The 25,680-nt window shown below is 38.3% G+C and overlaps 1 protein-coding gene across 2 annotated transcripts in view; it reads right to left on the minus strand.

Moving 5' to 3' along the window:
• Nucleotides 1–4,479: 4,479 nt before the first annotated feature.
• The window catches only part of RETREG1 (reticulophagy regulator 1), a gene marked incomplete at both ends in the record, with an annotated part of 57,915 nt that continues 36,714 nt past the window's right edge, over nucleotides 4,480–25,680 (minus strand). The window contains 7 exons of one of the 2 annotated variants that reach the window (XM_079533189.1): nucleotides 4,480–4,991; nucleotides 7,395–7,521; nucleotides 8,426–8,490; nucleotides 10,378–10,515; nucleotides 11,062–11,146; nucleotides 13,111–13,237; nucleotides 24,713–24,747. In XM_079533189.1, coding sequence (XP_079389315.1) covers nucleotides 4,480–4,991; nucleotides 7,395–7,521; nucleotides 8,426–8,490; nucleotides 10,378–10,515; nucleotides 11,062–11,146; nucleotides 13,111–13,237; nucleotides 24,713–24,747 — 1,089 coding nt within the window. Of the gene's footprint in view, nucleotides 4,992–7,394; nucleotides 7,522–8,425; nucleotides 8,491–10,377; nucleotides 10,516–11,061; nucleotides 11,147–13,110; nucleotides 13,238–24,712; nucleotides 24,748–25,680 lie in introns of those variants that run through there. The other variant, XM_079533188.1, reaches the window with a different exon arrangement.

A 25,680-nucleotide genomic window follows, 5' to 3' on the forward strand; every position in this document is an offset into this window, starting at 1 on the left:
AAACAGCAGCTGCCAAAAGGGAGACTCCTCAGTGACGGACAAGCGAATGGAGAGCTGCTGTCTGAAACAGCAGTTTTCAAGAAGCGGATTCCTACTTGATTGCTTACAAACATACTGTCTGCCGCTGAAGGACCCCAACCTCCGGAGCACCTCCCCCACCTGCACGTATACCCGTATTTTACTGCCATAAACGGGGTGACGCAGAGCCACGCCTGCCGGGGTGACCGCCTCCCTTCGGAAGGCCGAGGATGGACCCGGCCCTGCTCTCGCCAGGCGGGTACGAGGCGATAAGGCCCGGCTGCTATTCGGTTCAGCGTTCGAACCAGCAGCGTCAGCACAGCTCAAACGCGGAAGAGAAACGAAAAAAAAATAAATAAAAAAAAATAAAAAAATAATAAAAAAAAAAAAGAGCCGAGAGCCCTGGCGGCTCTGGGAGCCGACTCAGGTCCGACCCGCAGCGAGCCGCGACCGCAGCAGCCCGACTCCGGCTCGGGATCCGCTTGGCTGTGCCAGGTCTCGCCTCCTCCCCAGCCAGGGCGGACCGTGCCCCGCGGCAGCCCGCCACCCCCCTCCCGGAGCATGCACCTGTCGCCTAGAGACACGAGAGAGCCGCGCCGTGTGCCGGCTGACCTGAAGGCGTGGAGCCGCCGCGCCGCGCCGCGCCGCGCCGCGCAGGAAGTCCGAGCTGCGGGCCGGCCGCTTCCGTCCGGCAGGGCCCCGCCCCGCCTCCTCTGGCGCCCCCTGCCTGCGTGGAGGCCGGCCCCAAGCGCGCCGCCCCGGGGAAATAACGCCACATCGGCAATCGGTGGCCGAGAGCTGAGATCAACGTTTATTCAGAGTGACCCGACACACCGCCAAGCGCTGGTTCACATCAGGGAAAGGAAAGGAATAAACAAAGTGCGGCAAAAAGTCGACCGAAGGCTTTTCTCACCATCTTTTTGTCTTTTTTCCTATCTTGAGAACAGACATACAATTAGATATAATGAAAGATAAAAACTAACACGTATTTATTAAATGGTCTTACAAACAATCAATATAATAATTCCATGTTTACAAAATAGTAATCAAGCTAGGTAAAGTGCTGTGAAGTACTGTAAATACAGACGATTTGTAACGCTCCAGTTTCTGGTTCCCCACTATGGAGGTGCTGCTCACAGGGTGCCGTGCACCGGAGTGCTGCCAACACACACTGGGACTGCGGGGGAAGTGTGCACAGAGTGCTGAGATGGAGTCTGGAAAAGCGCAAACCAAACCAGAGAACAAGAGCGGTTTGTGATCCGATCGCTTCGGGCCAAATGAGTTCCCCTCCTGTGCTGCTTTCAGCGGGAGAGCAGTGGGTCAGTGCCCAGCGGGGCCAGCAGGACAGCGCGTGGTGCAGGGAGGTGCTCACGCCCTGCACTTCACGTGCATTAAGCCCTGTTTCAATGCTGACAGCCCAGCCTGATACTGAGGTGTAGGAACATGTGGGTAGGTTTTCAAGTGGTGTTAGGGCTCCGTGTGAGCAAATCCCAGTGCTTTGAACTCAGTGTGAGCTTGCCTCCATGCTCCTCAGCCTGACTGTGCTGGCGTTGGCCTGGAAAGCGCCCAAAAGCCGGCCTTTAGCATCACAAACACAGGCTTCAAAGCCACACACCTCCTCGTGCTCACTGGACCTTCTCCCTGCCCTTGTATTTCATTTTGGAAGATGAGAAGACGATGGCAAAGGTTAGCAAGGAGACAAGTTGAACCATGGGCAGTTGGTGTGACCAGAGTTGTACATAATGGCTATGTTGCTGCTGCTAGAATACAGCTTAATGAAGGCTTCTGAAGTTATTTCCAACTAAATAGGATGGAAGGGCTTACAGAAGAGAGAAATATTTCCTTTGCATTCTGCTATCCAACTCTTGTGGAATGTACTGAGCAGAGGGTTTCCTACAGCCCTTGTTTGGGAGCAGAGACATTCCACAGAAAATAAACATCTTTCCTCTACTTTAGAAGGGATATCACATGCTACAAGATGATCTCCTTCCCATTACACAGTTCTTAGGGGCTTGCATAAAAAATACTATATAATCAATTACCATGAGAACAGATAAATTCCAGACACTCAAATAAGCAACAATGTCCCTAGTCTTTAATGATTTGCTTGCAAAGTTTTGCTATTAGTTTCTGTAAGAAAACTGAGACTCGCACTTCAGTGGAGAAAAACTGATCTGTGTTGAAACCAGAAAATGGATCATTTACAAAAAGTCCAATAAACTCCTCCAACGGCTTATCCTCCTTGATCTAATTTATTCTCCTAGAAGAGAGCCCAGCGTTAGGTACTTTCACGACCACAAGTATTCTTCATAAAATGACAGTAAAGTGCACGCTGTTGCAATGCCATCGCTGACAGCCACTCTCACCCACCCACTCCAGCCAAGCTTACAAAGGACTGCTGCCTCCCCAGCCTCCCCTGTCCTGCAGCCTGTCATTTCCCAGGGCACCAGCACCCCTGTTCAGAGAGCACACCTTGTCTAGGAGCTCCGCAAAGTTCCATCAGCATCCTGGAAGTTGTAGGCTTCTCACTGTACCTACTGCCCTGTACACGCAGCAAGGACATAATGTTCTTGTCTAAGAAACATAAACGGCCTTTAAACTTTGTGATTTACCAGAAAAAGCTTCCTTTGTTTCTATTTTTCCAAATGGGAAGGACAGGCTGAGGGAAGCTGAAAAGGAAACTGAACAATTAAAAGTGTGAAAGCGACGTGGCCATGTTTTTTAAATAATTTTCAGAAACTCGCTTTTAATGGTAAGATGCTATAATTTTAAATCAGCAACTTGGGTGATCTATATCCAGCATCCACTTAATTCAAAATGCATTTGATAATGAAGGCACAGGCTCACTTTTTTACTGGTAAAAGACAGCAAACACAGTCAATATGCATTACTGACACAAAAGCACAAGTGACGATGAAGCTAGTGTCAAAAATTCCCAGCATCTTTCCTTTAGCTACAATCTGTTTGGCCACCTGCCTACCTTTTCACCTCAAGAAAAGAAAAAGTAATTAGAATGGAGTTAACTTCAAACACAGGTTTACCTACACATACACATTAGTAGAAATTGTTATACTCTGTTGCTGAACTTTCTGAGGGTCCTAGATGACAGTATTCGCCTCTTAAAATGCCAGCAAATGGAAAATCACTTCAGTAGTAGCAGCTGACATGGTCCCTCCACTTTGCTAACAGTTTATGTCACAGTAAAAAAATGAACTTTACTTCTTCCTATGTCTTTGATTACTGTTGCGTGGTATTACAACTTGATTTTGTTAAAGGTGAACAAAGAAGCCCTAGGAAAAGTTAAACGAGTAACCTGCTTAAGATCCCATGCCATTCACTGAGCACGTGTGGAGTTTAAAATGGTCAATCACTGAAACACGTTCATTTTTGTTTGAGTGTTTTAAATTACATGCCAGGAAAAAGACTCTGAGTGTCTTCCATAGCAAATCACTAAGTACTTTAAGTATCTCACAAGATCCAGCTTGTACAACTTTTGTTGAAAGTGATGGCAGTTGTTACAGGGAAAAACAAATCCAAATGAACAAACAAAACAGAAACAAACCCCACAACATTTGGAATTATGCAAGTGGCAGCTAAAAAAGCCCTTCTCTTCACCTCTAACTTTTTTATCTTCCCTAGTCCAAACAATAACAATCCCACCTGCTCCCCAAAGGGCTGTTCAGATTACACAGTAACTCATCTATAAAAATGTATTGGCTGACTTTACACAGGCAATACTGCCAAGGGCCAGACTCTGAAGGAACACAGCAGGTGGTCAGTCACATAGCGTGCCACTTCACAACTCTACAAGCCTAAAACAGCAAAGAATGTGGAAATGCATCACCATATCCAATATAACTCAAAGTTTTTTAAGTGTTAAATCAAGTTCTCCAATAGTGCTGCACACACATTTAAACCAGACTTCTTCTGGTTAATGCATTCTTAGGTAGGAGATACACAATACATATCAGTAACTGCAGGGATTCATACTTCCTGCCATGACTGAAGGAGGTGAGATTTAGTTAATCTCACTGCGATCCTCTGATAACTCATCCTTGCTGTGTTAACCATTACTTGTATTGCATGGTTGGCAACTATGAGTAAATCAATTGCCGATGTTGAAAGTTTGGCTCAGGACCCCAAAATGCATGTTTGGCATAAGGTAAAAAAAACTCTCCCCCAATCCTTTCGAATAGCTGACCTCCGACACACATCTGCGACCGAACAGTGGATAGATAATTCATTTCCATGCTATTACAGTGAGGTATAACTACCAGAAACATTAAACTATCAGTATCAGCTGATATTTATCCAGTTAATTCACTCTGCATAAGGGAAATTATTACAACACATCTAAAGTGATAGTTAAAGCTTACAGCTCAGAATTTTCCTTTTTTTGCATTTGATTTTGTGTGTGTTTTATGTTTCATTTCCTTTATGTCACCAGCTGCAATTCCCAGGTTAATGATTTCCAAGCAGATGTGAAAGGAAGCCCGAAGACTTCTTTTTTTCCTGGGATTCTGCTTCTTGGCCTTGTGAAAGTCCCAGTTCTTTCTCAATCTGCTCAAGCTCAGACTGGTCGAGCAGTTCAAAATCATCGGCTTCCTCGGTGTCTGTCTCCTCACTCAGGCTGGGCACCGCGCGTGAGGGAGCTGGCTGCACAGACTGCAGCTGGTCTTTGATGGCAGCAGATACCGCGGCGGCGATGACATCCCCAGCAATACCGCTCATTAAATTAAAGGTTTGGTCACTGGTCAAAGGCAAGGAGAGCCCTGCGGTGGACGGTCTCTCTTTACTCTGTCTGGAAGAATGCTCCGCCTTTAAAGACATTTGTTCTTTCTTTCTGTTTTGCTGGATGGGCATACCGATGCTCGAGTCATCGTCGTCATTTGTTCCTGCACCATTTTCTAAAGAAGGGAATTCTGAGAGATCTCTAGCGAAAGCTTCTTCGTGATCACTAGGTCGGTCAAAATCTATCACCGGATTAACAGAGGGAAACTGTTAGCAAACAAGAAAGGCTTCCCCCAAAATGCAGCCGTATTTAAAAATGCAATCTGTAAATTTTCCTTTGAATACATTTATTACTCCATAATCTTCTGTAGTGTTAACATAGTGGAACTTTATCTTACATCTAAAATAAAATAACAACCTACTCTGTACTGCCTGATATCAACCTGACTTTGAATCTGAATTCGTACAGTGTGAGGAAATCATACTAATCCCATTAAAAATGATCAAAATGTAAAACAAAGGAACAAAAAAAAAAAAACTTATATAAATAAATAAATAAAAATAAACTTAGCTGAAGTTAAACTTAACTGAAATTTCCCATTTCAGTGAGCCCACAACATTAAAATTTTCTGCCCAAAGTCATTTTGCAATATTTATGCGGAGATTTGGAAAACTGCTTGAGAACAACTCCTTTCAGTACTGTTTGAAGAAAATACCATTTTAAAGTGATATCTGGCTGTATATGAAAGAACCCATGCAAATGTTCATTGCAGCCAGTTCTAAATACAACAAACACCTAAAGTCCCAGCTATTATATTGTAACAAGTTTTTAAAGTCTTCTTCTTCAAATACATGTAAATTACAATATGTGTAAATTACAAATTTACAAATTAGAAATTACAGATTTTCAATAATTCTTTTAAAAGTGTAATAAACTTTTAATAGAATGTTTAAACAAAGATGAAAAAACAAAGTAAAGACTTGTGCTAAGTAGGGAACAGAAAAATGGAAACTACAGGTGACTGGTATAGTTTCACGTATTCAAGTGGATAAAAGCAGAGTGCAAACTAGTAAAAAATTAGATTTTAATGACTGCTTTAATGGCATGTTTTTAGAAATCTGTAAAGCATACTGACTGCAATGCATGGCTTGTGGAATACACCTGAATGAGTATTCCCCTGAAGGGAATACTTCGGGCTAGTACTACTAGGCAATGTTTGAATGAGAAAGCAAACAATATTCAATTTGAACTTACTTTCTATAAAAACAAGCAATATGAGCTTTCATAAGGGCTAAGGAAGCAAATCCTAAAGCTCTGATACATCATTTTCTTCATTTCCTTTTGGAAAAAGAGGCTGGAAAGGTGATGAGGAAGGGCTATGTAAAGTGGCAGCTCAAATGCAGAGAGCTTTGAGAAGAAATGTGCCAGTCCTTGGATTCATCCAATCTGGTCTCATGCTTGTGTGTACGTCCAGTTTGCTGAAGTGCTCCGCAGGGCAGAAGAGTGGATGTTTTTTATTTTTCGCTTAGCATGGCCTTTAACACGCTCTCCCACATTTCCTTACAGCATAATTGGTGAGTGAACTGGGTAGGTGAACTGCTTGGTGCATGGAAAACTGGCTCAACCGCAAGGCTTACGGAGCTGTGATTAGTGACACAAAATCCAACTGGATGCCAATTAGTGGTAGTGCCTCTGAAAGGCACTGCAGCCAACACTGTTCAAAGTTTTCATTAATGATGTGGATGATGGGTTGGAGTGCACTCTTGAGCAAATCGATGGACAGAAAGAAACTGGTCTGGGGCAGATGCAATTAATATTCTGGAGGTGAGAAACCTCATCAGGTTGGAGAAATGAATGGGCTGAAAGGGAATGTTATGAAGTCTGGAAATGTGCAGTCTTGCAACTGGGATGGAATAACCAGTGCAGCAGTACTAGATGGGGGCAATGAGACAGACAGCAGCTTTGAAGACATTCCAATTTACAAGTTTATGATCATGCAATGCAGGCCATTTACAACTCGAAATATTAGCAAAATAATTTACGTTATTAATTTGGCCTTTATAATGGGGCTATGTAATATCATTTGCCATTTTCAGTGAACTTCTTAGAAGAAAGGTGCAAGATCAGCAGAGCAACAAATCTGCACAAAGGTTTACACCAAACTACCGATGTTCTTGGCATTTATTCTGGCTTAGTACAACTGAATGCTTGGTCTGTAAAAAGCATGAGCTTCAAGTTCCAGACTAGATCAGGACAAATGCTTGAGGATCTCAGCCATTCAAAGTACACACTTCTTTCCTAAAAGAACTGATACTAACTTAAAATGTTTACTTGCTTAATAGGTCTGGTGGCAGAGATCTGGCAAATATTTGGATGCATCTGTTTTACTCACTGCTACTTATGTATTTAGATGCCTAGTGATGTACTTCATTATTTTTAAGATGAAGACAGCTCTTACAGAAGTTGTATCCAAAACAAACACTGGAATGAAATTTAAATTCAGTATTGAAAAACAAACAAATAAGCAAACAAATGAAAACAAACCAAAAAAGGCTGAACACTTCTGTGCTCAAATTCTCCAATAGTTTTCAGGTAACTTACAAGATTGCAATTTGCTGATAAAAGAGATGGAGCTGTTACATACCATCAGATGTGTCTGTCTGTGGGGAATACCCCTCGGATAAGTTAAAGGTCCCATTATCGGTCCAAGATACTTCTGATACATCTGTGTCAGACACTGACAGCTCTTTGGCAACAACTGCAGGACTCACCTACATACAAATTCAAACATTCACGCTACAGGAAGCCAATGTTTAGATATTGAAAGAGAAGTATCCTGCATATCACAGCACTATACATTGTCTCTTATTTAAGTTTAATGGTAGAAATATTAAAATAATACTACAGAAGACTTAGAGATGAACCATCCCTCTTCTTAATTCATGAATATATTCGGCTAAAGCACAGGAGATTCCAATTACTCATTAATGTAATATCTTACTGTAATGAAATCAAAGTAAGCTTGCAAATACAAAATATGCATAAAGAAAGGCATTGAATGAAAACAAAAACATCTTCCACAAGATATCTGAAACACAGCCAAATCTTAACTCCTTATCCTGTAAGAATTTATCAATGTTCAATTATGTCTGCTACAATTTTTTATCCTATTATACATATATTTGAGAATATTAAAACTCCTTCAAGGTGATCACTGTCAGAGTCAGGCTCTACACATAATCAATCCAATACTGTGTCAGAATTTCTAGAAATCTAATTGCCTTTTTAACAACTGATGTTCTGATTATAATGGAAAAGTTGTCTGCCATACATATTGAGAGAAAAAAAGAGGTATTAGACTGTTCTCTTACATACTTGGAAAAATATTTGTAGATAATATATTGATTTATACTATCATTGAAAACGATCTGACAAATGATTAAACAATTATCTGACAAATTATGTAGAGCTTCTATGCATTTCCCTTTTATATTTTAATTCTTAAAAATTAGCTGCAATTTCACTTCTGCAAATACAAACAGCTTGCCCTTGCTATGAAAGTCTAGTTTAATCATTCTACAGCCAGTACAAAATAAACACACTGATCTAGATAGTAGTCTAGATATTATCTATATAGATTTTAAAAAGAAGATATGGCTGACTGAAAAAAGTCACCTTAGGACACAGGGCTGATATGTCTAATTCACTGTCATCTTCTGTGGCTTTTGTTTTTGCCGTTTCTGAAAGAAAAAAAGAAATTATCCTACTCATGACAATGGACTTCCAGACTGTGTGTGTGCTCTCTATCACACAATTTAGGTAGCACAGCAAACTTTCACCTATTGATACAGGTATCATTTATGTAACAAGCTATGGAGGTGAGAAAAAAGGCTGAGAAAAAGAACAGCTATCTATTAAAATATATTGTGCAGGCAGGAGAGAGAACGCTGCTCTGAAATGCATTCAAACACATTTATTTACCTGTATTATACTTCCTTCAGAAGCCTCTGTTGGGTCACATTAACATAATGTGTCCTCAATAATATACATTTGTTTTTTAAACTATGCTGCCAGTACAAGCTGCAATTGCAACATACTGTTAAAGCAGGCAGTGTAGTTACGCCAGCACATTACTTTACTTTTACCTGAAAACATACAGTTTTCTGGATAACTGCATGAAGTATTCATTCCTTTTTTTTTTTTTTTTTTTTTTTTAACACCCAGTTACTCTGCATTCATAACATTTCTATGCAAACATGCATACAAAGCATCCTGTGATGTTTGGCAGAATGTTGCTCCTAGAAGATGAACAGAAACACAATTTTCACCTAATTTCCTCTCTGTCTGAGAATAATCTGGTGAATATTTTGAACTAATATAAGCCAGCATCACTGGAAAGCACAGTCATGTTACTGTTGGTTGACTGTTTTTGCAACTTGCTGCTTCTTCTCTTGTGCCAGTACAAGGATGTGTGAACTCAAGAACTGAAGCCAGGTGGTTAAGCAATACAGGGAGCTTGCCTGGGTTAAATTAAATTCCAGGATGAGAGGCAGGAAAGAACAACTCTAAACTGGCCCATTTTTCCAGCACTGGCTTATGAAATTTATGAAACAACAGCTTAATCGCTCTCTCTGCCAGATTCACTTAAAACTAGAACAAGGTGGAACAATGCATGAAAGAAACAATTCAATTTTCAATGCATTATTCCTTATTTCCAACAACTATTCCATTGTCTGTGAGAGAAACAAAAAATGCAGCTGGTTCCTCTCACTGTGTTTAGGAACAGGAAATTATACAATTAACTGCTGCAAGAAATATATATTTTAAAGCAGATATGAAATCTACTGAGATAATGCTGACTAAAAAGTTTAGGCTACCTGTGAACAGTGACTACAACTATGAAGTTTTAACGATCAGAACCAGTGCTTACAAAAATAAGCTTAAGACAACCTCATCCACTTAAAATATTTTTTCCTGAAATTGCTTTATAACTTAAAATCCAAAGGTTTTTGAGGTTGTAAGGATTTCAAGTGAGATAGGTGAGATTTTATTTTAAGCTGACTTCTCCCTGGTCTGACTAAAAACTTTGAATAATTTCAAGCTAATGGCCTACTATAATTCTTAAATGCTTACTGAGTATTTGGGGAAGAAAACATTTCATTTTTCTCGTTGCTGCTGGGAGTAAAACAAGGCAGATACAGATGCTAGAACAGAGCTCAGTCTCTTAGTGAAAATCCTGTGATGTACAGTTTTGTGCTCTTGAGTGATTCTCTCTCCTGGATGAGTTTGCCTTATCTGAATAGAAATAGACATTTCATACTTTATATCAAGTAGGCTTTTTTTCTGAAGATCTACAAGCAGTATAGCTAATCACATATGAAGAGAACCATCAGTCCTGCCTTGCTTCCTTCCATTAGATCTTTTTTTTCTTTTTTTTCTTTTTTTTTGTCACTATACCAAGATGCTTGACATATATTACCATTCATTAAGCTAATGACAGCCAGGTTCAAAGTAAGAAACACCTTTACATTTGGCTTCACAGGACAAGTCAAACTATTTGAAAGGCGAACAAGGTGGCACATCTGCATACAGAAATGCATTACTTGGGACTGCACTTAATTACTCACCAGATCTCTCTTTTTTCTTCTGGTTGATGTATTCCATTATTCCAAAATCTAGTTTCATCAGAACAGACTTAACTTTGTTGCATAATTTCTGTCCAAATTCATTGCACTTGAGGAAGGGACATAAAAAGGCACACAATACTGTGATAAGGACAGAAAGAGAAAATGCACTGAAATATTGCTTTATAAAAAGTTAATAACTAAAGATTCAACAATGCTTTGTATTATTAATTCTACACAATATAATTAATTTTGCGTAGGATAGCCCACATTGAAATGCCCATGTCTGACAAACTCTTAATAAATCCATCTTCTGGGAGCCACTCCAACTCACCACAAAACAATACCATGGTATTCACACCAAATGACACCCTTCTTAGTTCCAGCAAGGGACAATTTACGATCACTATAACATTTATCATCATCTTGATTTAGTCTGATTTTGACATCCCTATTTGAGATGCATGGCTATGTAACATTATGGCAGAATCAACAAGCTGAAAAAACCTGTAAGCTGTCTTCCAAAGAGCAAATGACATTTGTCAGAATCTACATCTGTGTATGCACATATACATGTGTATATATGCATGTATGTGTAACTATCAATAAAACATAGTCTCTATACAGAGACCAAACAATGAACAAATCACATTCATAAACTGTGATTGGAAAAGAGACCATACTTACACAAGACATAGGAGAGGACAACTCCAGGAATGTAACTTCCCAAGACAGTGAAAAATGTACATACACTGCAGACGAGTAGGCAAAACTGACAAAGACATGAAAATTGGCCATTAGCATTTCCATTTTTATAAACATTTACATCATTTTGCAAAGAAAAATTCTCCAGAATGTTGCATTCCAAATGAATCTAGTATGCAGTGGAAAATAGAAGGTTTTTTTTTTAATTTTGTTTTTAATTAGGAAATGCATTAACACTTCTTTGCAAATAAGCATAAAACAGTGCATTTTTTGCTAGTCAGAATGTATTTCCTTTTCTATGATAAAAAAACATGGTATTTTTACTCACAAGCTCAGTAACCACTAAAATTATGAGAAATTATTTTGTCTTCATTACACAGAAATGGCTTAATGCTAAATATGCAAGAAACAAAACAAATTGCTAGGTGAATTTTACAATGCATGCATCCAAAAAAGCAAGAAATCCTTTTATAAATTGTACATTTCTGCTGTATTATTTCATACAACTGTTATGTTCTGATGCTTGTTGGTCACCCTAATATCCCATAATGACAAGACAGAGTTGAATTTTAAATACAAAATTTGAGATTCAGCCTCTCCTGTAACTGAGATATACAGAATCATAGAATGGCCTGGGTTGAAAAGGACCACAGTGATCATCTAGTTCCAACCCCCCTGCCATGGGCAGGGTTGCCAACAACCAGTCCAGGCTGCCCAGAGCCACATCCAGCCATCTTTCTACACAGCACAATATTGAGTACAGAACTGATCTGTTGAAAGTTTACAGTAAAAATTCATTTGCTTTAGAGTTGAACTGTAACAAAATTGCTCATTCAAAGAAATTTTGCACGTAGCTAATGTGCTTATAATTAAACTGCAAAATAGTGATACGGCTCAGAGAACAAAGTCTGGAAAAAGAAAGGAAAACATGCTGTTAAAATCAACTTTTTAATATCAGGATTAGACCTATCTTAAAGATATAGCTACTCTATCACATTAATACAGGGCAAAATTACAGTTCTGGGTATACCAATATTGCATTTCCTTACCTCAGTATACTCCAACTTCTTTTAAACATCACCTCATCATCCTAACCACAGAATTTTTTTGCATGTGTTTTTTGTAATTTATATACCTTTCAAATGTATTTGATCCTCCTGTTCACTGGTATTTTCAGCCTGAACTCCTAATATTTTTGTGTAATACTACATGTTTCCAGTTTCTTTATTTCTTTATTATTTCTTCATTATTTCTTTCATGAAGAATTTTGTAGCATTTTTAATTGCGATCAAAAGAGAAGAAAACAAATACCCTAATCTTCTCTTTCTACATTTTTATGATTAGCAATAAAAATGTAAAAGCAAAATCTACATTTTCACAGTGCTATTGCTACTATCTGCTGTTACATTTATTTACATTTTTTCTTAGAAAAAGAGTGCTTTTTCACATTGGACTAGAACTACATAATCATCCTCTTCCCATTAGGAGAGAATAAACCCTGCTCTTGCTTGCTTCTTCATGAACTGCATTCTACAGCTCATTTTTTTCCAGAAAAAAAGCATCAAATGCCTGAAGCTGTATAGAAGAAAAATTATCACAGTAAAATATGAAGAATTCTCTTTTATTATATAATACGTACAATACAGCCCTTACTGCAAACTACAATTATTTGGAAAAAAAAAAACCCACACATGTTTTTGAATGGTGCTGTATTGATTGATTGATTGATTGCTTTTTATAAGTTTTATAAAATAGTCATGATTTAAATCTCCCTTCCACAGAATGACTGGTGAGGTTCCAGCAGCTGAAATAGTAGAACTTTATTGCTAAGCTTTACCACGGACACCTTTTCTCACTGATCATCTATCTACCTGTGTTCTGCACACAGATAGCACTTAGAAGAAACTCGTGATTGAATGTATCATAATATGCATTTTGATCTCTTTCTCTGTGTTTTTTCCTTTTTTAAAATCTACCTCACCTTTGCAACCAACTGTATCAAATTATCACTTGTAACTTGCCAGTGCTTACCTTGCCGGGGTTTTGTTCCTTGAAGTGGGACATTTCTTGAAGAAATACAAATAAATTCATCAGTGCTTCTGAAAGGCACTGATTTATTCTGGGTCTGTAGTCTTGCCTGGAACTGATGACTTCCCAGCTGAGTAAAATGAACACAAGTACACAACAACTTTATTTGTAGCTCATATGAATACTGAAGTTGCCTGAAAATATGTGAAGCACTATTGACTTCCAAACTAACCACACTGAAAAGATATAGCCTTCAGCTATCTAATGGATGCTGCAGGCTAAGTGTATTTTATACACACTTTTTCTTTATACATTATACAAACTATAAGAGTCCATAAGAATTTTAGCTTTTCTTAGTAGGAAGTTATTCGATTGGTTGCTTTTGCCTAGCCCCTCTCCAGGAGGCACACATGGCCTACTACTGTTGTGTCATACTTCATTAGCCGTGATTTATGTTCATTCTTGTTTATCTTTTATTGTATTTCGGAACATGAACTTGTTAATATTGCTCACTTCTTGGTATAAAGAAAGTTAGGGAGATTTCCAAGTATTTGGACATATGCTTGTATTTTTGTGAGGCACTCTTGAAATGAGTTCGCATACAACAGCACTGCTATCTGTAGTCTGCTGAGCCTCACGGCCCAGTTATTTTGGAGTTTTGTTCCCCAAAATGACAGACTTATTGGCATTTTCATTTACTTAATGCCTAGCATTTTTCAGAAGATAGATGGATCCCTACCAACACAGGCTTCTTTGACCTCAAAAGTATTTCACATATTCCTTGGAGCGAGTTTACAAACCTGCACGTACCCACAACCCCAAGGTTAAAAAAGAATGTCTAAAAAACATTGCTCCCTCATGTTATTTTCTTTTTTTTTTTTAGTCTATAAAGAAAAAGCTGTGATGATGCAGATGCTATTAGCAAGGGAAATGAGTTTACTTAGAAAGCCAAGGAGATAATGGCTGAAAGAAAAGGGAGAGGAATTGAAGGTGTGATTTGCTTCAGAGTTACATGCACAGCTGCACTGTACAACAAGAGATATGCGGGTGTTTCCTGAAAAGATAAGCTTCTCCTAGCAGGGCTGAAGTTATATGCTGCCACTTTCACACAGTTTTGGGAGCAAGTAAGGTGCTAACCCAGCACTGAGGGGATGGTAATTAAAATGGTCAAGTGGCCTGAATGAGGCAGAAACCTTGATCTGTGAATCACAAGAGCACATAAAGTAATGCAGCCCACGTGGTTTAATACACTGTGTTGTCAAATGTAAAGAAAGGCTTTAGATTGCTTCAGGTTCCTGGTCATAGATTAATTACAAAGCCATTCACACGCTTGCCAAATATATGCAAAACATGTATTTCACTTTATTTTCCAATGGGAAAAAAAAAAACAAAACACCAAAAAACCTATTTACATATTTTCAGTTGAATACATTTTCAGTTGAATAGCCCACAGGGATAAACCACATATTCTACTAATTGTGATAAAAGAAGAAACTGAACTCTGAATTTCAAATCCGGTGTTTCACAAAAGTAACACTGTTCTTAAGCTTTCCTTCAAAATAGCAGCTAACATTTCAGCCAAAATGACTGAAATGAATGGAAAACCTATCTGACATCCAATTTAGCAATGTGCTTGATGAGTCTAAGGCCACTTTTTCTTAAAAAATCTATTATCCTAAATATGCAGGATAAGAGAGCTGCAGGCTTCTGGTGAATTGTACAGTTTGGTCCATCTGCTGTCCGCTCTTAAATTTGTGAATTTTTACATAGTTCGTTGTAAGCCAGGAATAAGCCTTCTTCCTGCTTACACATGACATCCAAAACTACTGCAAAACAACTTCACCACGAGGTGGTGATACAGCACCATGTGTGTCAGGGTAAGGTTCGGGAGCCATTTTACACTGAATATACATAGTATTAAAGGAGTCACATTCAAACTGTGCTATGAGTAGTGAAACCAAGAACACAGCTTTTAGAAGAACTAACTTCTTGGCCACAGTGTAAAACCAGTTAAAATGCAAACTGTTGTCCCGTTCCAGGTGCTATTCTAGTACTTATTACAGTACAGCATTTCCTACTGTATTGCAGTAGTGTGATTACCTCTCATGTTACAGAATATTCGGAGAGAGAATATTCCCCTTTAAGAAAAATCAAACCATTTTTAAATGGGGTATCTGAAGATCATAGGGTGATCCTATATATATATATATATATATATATATATATATATATATATATATATATATATGGTGAGTCCTGTGTCTCACATGAGGTGACTTCTGCAAGACTGAGAACACACATTTGCCAGCCATGCAGGACTGCATTCAGGTCTTTGCCTCTGACAGAGGACATATAAAGGCATTCAATAACTCAGGGAGGATTCGGCAGAAACACAGCAGAAGCAATTAGGAATGTTAGTAACACAGTAACACAGAACTCAACACATCCACAGTACTGCTTTCAACATCCATCCTCACTGATGGTTGGAGACTTAAGTACTATGCTAGAAGTTTGTTTTATGAGAATGATATTTCATAGATAGGCTGTTCTTACAGACACAATGCTTCCAGCTTTTGTAACACAGCATTAATATGCATTTTAAGACTTGCCTGTTTATTCTAGTATTGAAAACTACTATTGTGACATTATTATGAATTACAAAATCTTTTCATACACTTTGCTCTATCCTTTATTTAAAATTGTTGGCAAATAAGATGGAACTTAATGGAAGAGATGAAATGGGTAGGACTGATGTCTGCTCTCAAAATAGAGCTCTGAAATACACAGGCCAACTGTAGGCAGTTAGTTTAGTAAAGTCAAAAGTTAATTGCAAAATCAGAAAAAAAAAAAAAAAAAAGGAAGGCATTAGCTGCAATAATAATGCAGAATATCTTCATATATACTAACCACCAATATAAAGATCACCAATATAGATCATTGTGGAAGAAATACTACAGGGCACCAAGAGAAGAACAGTAACAATTAGAATACACAAATTATGCAGAAAAGTGTCACATGGGGAAAGTTCTCCGGAGTTCCTTCCCTTGCTTGCTACCACTTCTCTCTTTTACCAGACTGAGAAAATGAATGTGTGAGCTGCAGTGCAATACAATGTACTGCCAGATGCCTTGAGTCTGTGGTCAGCTGGTGGTGCACTGACAAAGATGAAACCAAGCATGGAGAGACAATTGTGAAGTTTGCCTCAAAGCATTACAGACCCACTACTAAGTAAGCTTGCTCCACAGAATAATATTTGTCAGTTTCTTGTAGTATTAATCAACAAGAAGCCATGAGCAACCTGCCTGTTCTGCTATGTCCACACATTTTATTTTTATGACGAATACCAGGGGACTGTTTATAGGTCTTGTACTGATCTTGGGCAACTACAGTCATGCACGGGATGCCTCTTTTCGCTCACATCTTCCATTAGTTGTCAGTCCCAGCAATATCTGACTCTGTGGTCCCTTGTTCTCTGGGCCAACGTGAGTAGCAGTGCTCACCAGAGGTCAGAGGATGGAACTAAGGGATAACTGCAGAGGGAGTGAGAAGGAAAAATAGGGGTGCAATGTATATTTGTATGTACACAAAAGTACAGAGCTTCCAGAATGCTCTAGCAGAAAAAGATAAAGACTAAACCTACATCAGATCAAAAGTGTGCTCTTACAGCAGTGTGCTCTTGCAGCTCAGAAAGCAAATGGTATCCTGGGCTCCATCAGAAGACGGGTGGCCAGCAGGGACAGGGAGGTGATTGTTCCTCTCTACTCTGCTCTTGTGAGGCCCCATCTGGAGTACTGCGTCCAAGTGTGGAGCCCCCAGTACAAAAAAGACAGGGAGTTGTTGGAGAGGGTCCAGAGGAGAGCCACAAAGATGATCAAAGGGCTGGAGCACCTCCCCTATGAAGACAGGATGAGGGAGCTGGGCTTGTTCAGCCTGGAGAAGGCAGTGGGGTGACCTAACTGCAGCCTTCCAGTACCTAAAGGGATCCTACAAACAGGAAGGGAGTAAACTCTTTATAAGGGTAGGTAAAGGCAAGACAAGGGGAAACGGTTTTAAGATGAAGGAGGGAAGATTTAGGTTGGATATCAGGGGGAAATTCTTTACTATGAGAGTGGTGACATGCTGGATCAGGCTGCCCAGAGAGGTTGTGGATGCCCTGTCCCTGGAGGTGTTCAATGCCAGACTGGATGGGGCCCTGGGTAGCCTGGTCTAGTATTAAATGGGGAGGTTGGTGGCCCTGCATGTGGCAGGGGAGTTAGAGATTCATGATCCTTGAGGTCCCTTCCAACCCAAGCCATTTTATGATTCTATGAAAAGCTGACATGCACTGAAGAATGCATACTGTAAATTAGTGTTTAAAAACAAAATGGAAGAAAAGAGAGCCATAAAGTGTTGTGAATAATAAATGTGGAGCGTGTGACTACGACATCAGTCAACCAAGAACAGAAGAAAGTACTCCAGCATAATGTTAGTTACAGTACTTTAATAAATGACTTAAACATGAACCCTGTCCTTCCTGCCAAAATAGATTTTCTAATTCCAAGGTTCCAAATTGTCTCTCTGAGGATGTAAGTAGCCAGCTGTGTCTGAACAGCTTCACAGTTTGTGTACCATTTAGAAAGAGGAAAATTTTACTCTCCTAATTTATATTGAGTTTATATAAAATACTACACTTCTGTGCCTGAATTGCCAGTAAAACTGAAGACATCCAGAGAGAAAACTAATTATTCATATCCTTCTAACTACTACATCATTCCTAAAATGGAGCAAATAAATAAACTGTTTCCCAGTAGCTGTACAAAAACACACCCTCCCTCCCCAGATGCTTCAACCCATCACAGTCACAAACACTGGCCAGAAGAGTCAGTGGCATTACATTCTCTAAATATGACTGATGGTGTCATACTCTCAGTTTGTATCTAGACATCTGTTCAAGCAAAGCCCCATCACATTTCTCTCAGAAAGGTCAGCAGCTCTCATGTTACTGGTTTCAAGATCTCTTCGTGATGTGCCGGATTTTTTTTAATTATGCACATGGTTTTGTATATACCCACATATACACACAACTTAGAACTGCAGTGGGCACAGAGCAGACCGTGATGTAGCAACTGAAGGATTGCAACTACATCAACAGAGAAGTCAATAATTATAGTGCTTCCAAACCTGCTTCATTTCCCTGCTGCAAATGCACACACTTCAAACCTGTGCAGACTCTGTAATTTTAAGTGGAACTTGGAATCTGTTTGTCAGGGTGGAAGAGCTCAAAGTTAAATTCCCAAAGATACATAAAACAAAATATAGATAATATGACTATTCTGTATTTAGCATTTTTTTAAAACTTGCTATCTAGAGCTTATAGAAATCTAATTCTAAGGAGCATTTAGTGTCATATCAGAGCATAAACATCTGATATAATGCTGTTGCTATAAACATGATATTTAAGGACAAACCTCAAAGGCAACCAGGAGTTTAGCATAAAACTTGAGCAAATTAGATCAAGTGTATAAACTGTGAGCAAAACAGGATCAGGAAGGTTTACTTTCTCAGGGCTTTCAGAGTTCTCTCCTGGGATGAAAGGAACCACCACAGTGCAAAAGGGAAAGACTATAATGGTGCAGTTACCTTTCTTTGAAAGAAACATTTCATACCTGGCATACATCAAAAATGCATTTTAAAAATTGTTTTCTAAGTTATTCAGGGACAGAGATAATGGTTATTAAATGGTATTTAGACAATGTGTATGAAGAATACTTAAACGTGCCCCTCTGGCCCTGCAATTTACATTTCAGTTGACCATATACTCAAAATGAAAAGAGCTCCAAAATGTATAACAGTAGGAAAAATGCAACTTACAAGTGGAATTAAGAACCAATGATAAAATCTCTAAGATCTATCACTGAAGTGTGTGGTAGAAAACAGTGCAATATTGATGGGCCTTAGTGTACTACAGTATACCCAATCTGTAAATGCTATGTGCGCTGCATGGAAAGACATAATAGCAAATACCATTGAACTCATGGCACAGCATCTTAATGACCAATATGGCTAGTTTCAAAGGTGATTACTACGTAGAGTTGTGTTTTAACCTGTGCCACTTCTGGATCCTATGTAATAGTTAAGTCTACTAAAATAATTATTTTTGTGTCATGTGGCTATGACACAGACAACAAAACTTGCAATTTAAATGAATCATTTAAACCATGTCATGTACACCATGTAAACCATGACACCATGTAAAATTCTACTTTCTTCAAAGAGATCCATGGAAGAATTACTTCTGTAATTGAAAGAATGAGGAAAACAGCAAGCATCTAGAAATACACTGCTTCTCACACTTCCCCGAGAACCTTCATCCTAAAACTTTTTGTTACAAGGTCTATTTCTTAGAGAAATCTCTCCAGCTTGCAGATGTCTGTATGCACTTTATTTCTCACTGCTAATCTATAAATACTGCAAAGGCTTAGTGTGATGTGATAACGTGGCAGATACATCCTTTCTGCAACCACATCGAACATCCTTTCACTACTAAGAATCATGAACATGTGGAATCTTTAAAATGTAGAAAATCATATTTTCATTAAAAAAAAAAAAAAAATCAGCCCTGAAGAGTTACACCAACACTTCCCAATTATTAAAAAAAAAAAAAAAAAGGTCATTACCATCTATCTTGTAGTTCAAATACATCATTTCTAAGACCTACATTAATTCAACAGTATGCAACACTGATGCTTAAACTTCAAAACTGTTCTGAACATTCATCAGTCTTCTGCTGACACCCCAAATTTGTGCTTTTTAATCATAGCTATTATTACTTTTTTTTTTTTGAAGGGAAGATGTACTGGAAGCAGCTTTATAAAAGCTTTATTTCACAGCTTTCAGTAATAGCATGTCTCCTTTTAATTTCTATTTTTGGTAATATTGCTGTACAGTAAGTATATTTAAATGACCAGCATGTGATAAGCCTGGATGTGCTTTTCTCAGCGGCCTGCACAGCAGACTGGCCAACACATGTGACTGTCAACAAAACAAAATATATGCAACCTTTCATCCCTGTGTCTATCAGCTTCCTGCACAGCGTGTTAAACTAAAGTCGTGACAGCATTTGTTCTCTTTAGCTCACGTGGGAACAACTTGTCACCACTGTGTTGCTAAGCCATACCAATCCCATAAATAAAGATCTTTTTTCCCCTCTATATTGCTCATCAAGAAAAACTTGTCTTAAAAAGAAAGCAATAGTATCATTATAAAAATACACTCTATAAAGGGATAGGGAAATTCATCTTGTCCTAGAGGCTGCCTGAGGAAAAAAGAAAAAAAAAAAAGGCAGATGACTACCAAGATTTTATTTGGAGAGGATGCATTTATCTCTCACATTCAGTTGTAACATCGATTCTGTTAGAAAGTGTTGTCAAGGAGCTATATTCTTTACTTAATGATTAGATACAAACTGGCGAGCCCAGCATTCTTCAACACAGCACAGCCTCCTAAGTGTTGTTTTTTGCTGAATGTCCAGCTAGTTAGCAAATATACTCCTACTAACATGTGGGGCATTCCCCTGTGCAGCTTCTCCATGCTGACTCTCAGCAAAGTGACAGGTCAGCTCTGATGGGAAACACTTCCTTTGGCCTACGCTACACTCTCGCCCTGCTCTCCTGAGAAGAATACTGGCTACTCCAGTTTGAGGTCATCCAGAATGTGAAATGTAAGTTGACGGTCGAGTGCTGTTAGTTCAAAGTCATGATTTACTAAATCAGCACAGACTCTTCAGATGCCTTTTGCATGAAAATGACTCTTTCAGAGTCACATAAATACTATTACAGACTCGCTTTCTATTTAGTAGAAGCTATAATGCTATTACTACTCTTTGTGGGCTGCTGTATTCCTAGCAAAAGAGTAGAAGGGCTGGGATCTTCCAGGTCAGCCTCCCATTTGTAATAGAAACTGGTGGTGTAAAAGATGCATTTTCATTGCACTATTTTCGTTTAGAAAAGTAAGGAAGTTTTGTTTCTGTCAACAGGAGCATAAAGTTCTGTTTGCTGAACTTTAAATAACTCTGCCCAATTTTATAAGTAATTCTTTTACATCTGTTTGTCTCTCCTCAAAGTCAATTCTTTTAACCCTTTTTACAAACTCAACCCATTTTCTTCCTTCAGATTCCACATTCTTCAGCTAAGATACTTCTAGTTCAAGGCCTCTCAAAGTCAAACAGCTAGGAAAGATGAGCTGAGCACTCCTTAAGTTGCAGAGCAGCTGCATGAGAAAGAAAAATTACATTTTCAACTGCCAAACAAAGAATACTTTTAAATTTGCAAAAGCATCGTAATGACTTTTTTAGACGATATCACAAGGTGGTTTTAAGTCTATGAAGAAAGTCATTGTGTTTTCAGTTGGCTCCAACGACAGTAGGAACCAGCGGCCAGCGGCCATTTGCTCTGATGCATTACTGAGAGCTCCTAACTGCTCACTGCCTGCATTTGTGCAGCAAGTTCAACAATTAAAGCAATATCAAATATTTTCCATTTTACTTGCTAACATTAGCAGAAAACACAACTACTCTTACGTGATTACAAATCTGTCATTAAATACCACGTCAATTTGACTTTAAACCAGATCTCCCTTTTTCTTAAATCCAAGTATACAGTGAAAGAGGTCATGCACTGAGATTATAGCTCAGAAACAGCTGGTTCAAAATACAGGTCAAAATAACAGAGCCTTTTTTTTTAATCCAAGTAAGAAAAGACTCCTGGCTAAAAGTTTAGTGCACCATCCTTTTTGATAATAAGCACATAATAGCAATTAGAACAACAAAGACATTGCTCTAATGCAGTTAGTTACACTTCAGTACATGCCTGAAGAACTGTATTCTCAGTGCCTTTTATACATTCTTGACCATCAATAGATTCCTAATGAGTTGTCATTTTTTTTATGCTGTTGTTTTGTTTTGTTTTTTAAAAATACAGCAACTTTCACATGTAATGGGGAAAATACTGTTGTTATCTTAACTACTTCAGTCCTTGACCTTTGACTACATCCTTGCTCACTGTTTTTCATCTGGCCTGGGATCATATAGACAAACAAAGCAGAAGCGGGTACCTGATCTTCACAACTCTTAAGCCTTTTACTATCTTTCCTAAGAAGCATTAAGTATATTTGTGCATACATTCCTTTGGTTATTATATTTCTAGATTCACAGTATGACTAACAGACTATTGACCAATGCCACACCTTGAATGACAATGTTAATAAAATTCTCTGGTGACACACTATTTTCTAACGTGGGACACGATCTCAAGAGGGGTAAGATATATGAAGTATTCATTTGTATTCGAGGAATATAAAGACTGCAGCAAGCCGAAACCAGTCAGTGAACAAAGCTCACTCTACAGCTTCTACACAAATACAAGTGCCCTCCTTTTTTAAACAAACAGAGCAACAGCATTGATTCTTTGAACCCTCAAAATTACACTATCTGTATCTGTGCATTTAATAGCTCTTCTGCAACCCTAAAATGCACTGCTATAGTATAGTTCTCGTATTATTCTAGTACACTTCCAACAGATCTTCCTCTTATTCCTTCCTGTTTAACTTGGACCAAAATATTCTCACTTCCACAAAACATTACCACATAAATGATGCAACCATGTAAAAATGATTTTGAGATGTATCTTATTTGTTACCAAAGGCAGATTAATTCAAGAAAATAAGAATCTTTTGATGAGGTTACTTTCTCAAATCTTGCTGCTGAACAGCAAAGCCACAAAAGGATGGGAGACTAGGATCAAGATCAACTCATATAGTGGTGGTTGCAGAAACGATAAACAGGAAGAGCAGGCCCTATTACCGCACTTCTCAAGTTACTGCTTAAGAAATATTTGTCTTTCTTTATTAATAAAAAAGCTTTGATTCATAGAATAAGAAGTCTTAGAGGTCTGGGCCTAACAGCACCTCTTATTTAAGTGCCAAAATCTGTTCCAAGCCTTCATAGAAAAAGAATTGTGAACAAAAGAAGTTCTACATGAGAGAGTGTGCATGCTTTGCACAGAAATTGCATCTTCTTACATGCTGATAAACACTGCATTTAAAAAAAATATATATCAAAATTACGATATTATTTTTCTCAGCTGCTACCATTTCCTCCCATCTTGTATTCAATTAAATATTTCCAGAGGAGGAGATGATGCAAATCCTTTATAAAACTGATTCAAAATAAAATAAAAATGAAAAATAAAAATAAAGTGACTATGATTTGAATCCTCCATTTTTTTCTTCAATGCGTCATGCATGTTGCTATTTTCCTGTATTGAAAAATATATAGTTTAATAAGCTGAAGATTCAGCTAAACAGTCTTTAATGAATAGCAATTAACACTTCCGTGCTAGCTGTCACATATTTAGCCAACATTTCATTAAAAAGGAAAAAGAATGTGCTACCCTGTGCTACAATTACTTATAATCCATGCCATATATAGGGCACAACCTAGATCCCTGCAAACGGAAATGTGTAGGTGACCCCACCCTTGCAAAGACCCAATTATGCCACTGGGGATCCATTCACCCACACTCATCCAGTTAGGTGACAATGTCTGAACATACTCATCTACAACAGACATCCAGAACGTTGTTCACCCATCTTCCAATGATGCATTCACGTACATATTGCATAAACATCCTCAATGATTAAATTTACATATAAGAAACAGAGGTTGAATCCCAAGCCAGAACAGAATGTGCTCTTCTGATTTCTGTAATTTCTTAGATTTGCCTATCTATATTAGATTTTTTTTTAAACTAACCTCTAAAAAATGCCTACTTCTAAATATATGACTTTTTTTCTTTTTGGTATTAAATATTTATGAGCACTGTTTTGAAGCCAACATTTTATGTAGCATCAAGAAAGTGAAAATCATGATTACAGAAAGACTGTTTGGACTCGAAGAAATCTAAATCATAAAGTCTATCATAGGCAAACATAAATAATATTTGCTTTTAAAATATCTTTTTAAAAATCTATTAAGCTGAATATATTTAGCACATTTATTCCCATAGGAATGTGCTAGAACACATTTGTAAAAACCATATTAGTTAATTTGCTGTGAAGTTTTTGGGCCATCTACTTTCTTCTTGTCCTGTTGGTGGTTTCTATAACTAATTCAGATAAAAATTCAACATCAAAACGACTGACATACCTCAAAGGGACACAGTGCCCTATCTCACAGTAATGAATTACGGTTCTGTCGGTATGTGGCTGCACATAAACTATTTATTTGCCTCTCTGACATTTTGAGACCTGTAAGCTGTTCCAGGGTTGGGAAAAGTGACACGTAGAAATCACCCAGTATTTCATTCCATTTAGCTTTAGTTTAAGAACTACACAAAGGATGTACAATTTAACCATTATGTAGACACTAATATTTTATTCTTCTCTTTTACAAAGCATTAGATTAGCATTACAGGCAAAACACTCAAAGAGTTAGATGATCTGTTGTAACACAGAGCAAACTAATCTTTGACCTAGTATGAAAACACAGGACTTCACGGAGAGATTAATTGCAGACAGCTTTGCTTTATGCAGCACTGTATGAGAAGGCCATCAAAATCATTTACAGTACCTTTCATCTTGTCCCAGGTCCTCACTGTCTGACATTTCAGACGTAAGAAGAAATTATGTCTCTCTTTCAACCAATCTAGATAATCCAGGTAAGGGTCTTCTAGTCTGCTTTGTGTTTTAGTAGCACCAAACGAGGAAACTGCTCTGTCTGCTGCGGAGAAAAGTGCTCCTTGCTCAAAGAGCAAATGTTTACAACACATCCTAAGTGTCTGCTTGTCTTGAATGAATTTCAGAGCGTTCTGCGTTGATTGGCCAATGCTATAAATAAACAAGTCCTGACTCACCTCGCACACTATGACAGGGTGTTTAGTAGCAGGCACAGCCAAGAGCACAACATTTTTTTCTTTTGGTCATGTGAGAGAGAATCACCACCCAGTTATTGCATCTTATTTTTCTCCTTCCACAGACACCCTTCCTCAATGTCTCCCACTTGCTCAGAATCAAGTGAACATAAACCGAAATTATACAAAGCTAGATGGCACTCAACTTCAAAAAGTAGTAATTTTTAAAAGTATAAAGAGCTTACTGTAACTGTAAAAAGTTCAAATTTTATTCTCTGCAAAGTGCAAGCCACAATTTTTCTCCACTGACTTATTCACAGATGAAATACAAACTCAGCCATTCTTTTCAAATAAGGAATAGGAAGACAAGTTTTCAGTAACTATTAATTGCATTACTTTTAAGTTCTGATTCTAACTGTGCCTGCAACAAACAGGCTGTCATGGGGATACCAGCAAACTATACTCGCAGCCCTCAAATAAAAAGAGGTATGCCAATAGGAGGAGGTTTTCTGCCAAATATTTTCTGCCAAATATCCCTTGTGAACAACCTAAGCTGAACTAACAAAGTCACTTTGTTCATATCGCTTTCGGCTGTGTGCATGACAAGGATTCTGTCACTCCAGCTATACCAGCTATATTTCTATTAAATTTCAACACACCAGCCACCTCATCTGCGCTTCATCAGCCC

Source organism: Tetrao urogallus, assembly GCF_951394365.1.
Source record: "Tetrao urogallus genome assembly, chromosome: 3".
NCBI lineage: Eukaryota > Metazoa > Chordata > Aves > Galliformes > Phasianidae > Tetrao > Tetrao urogallus.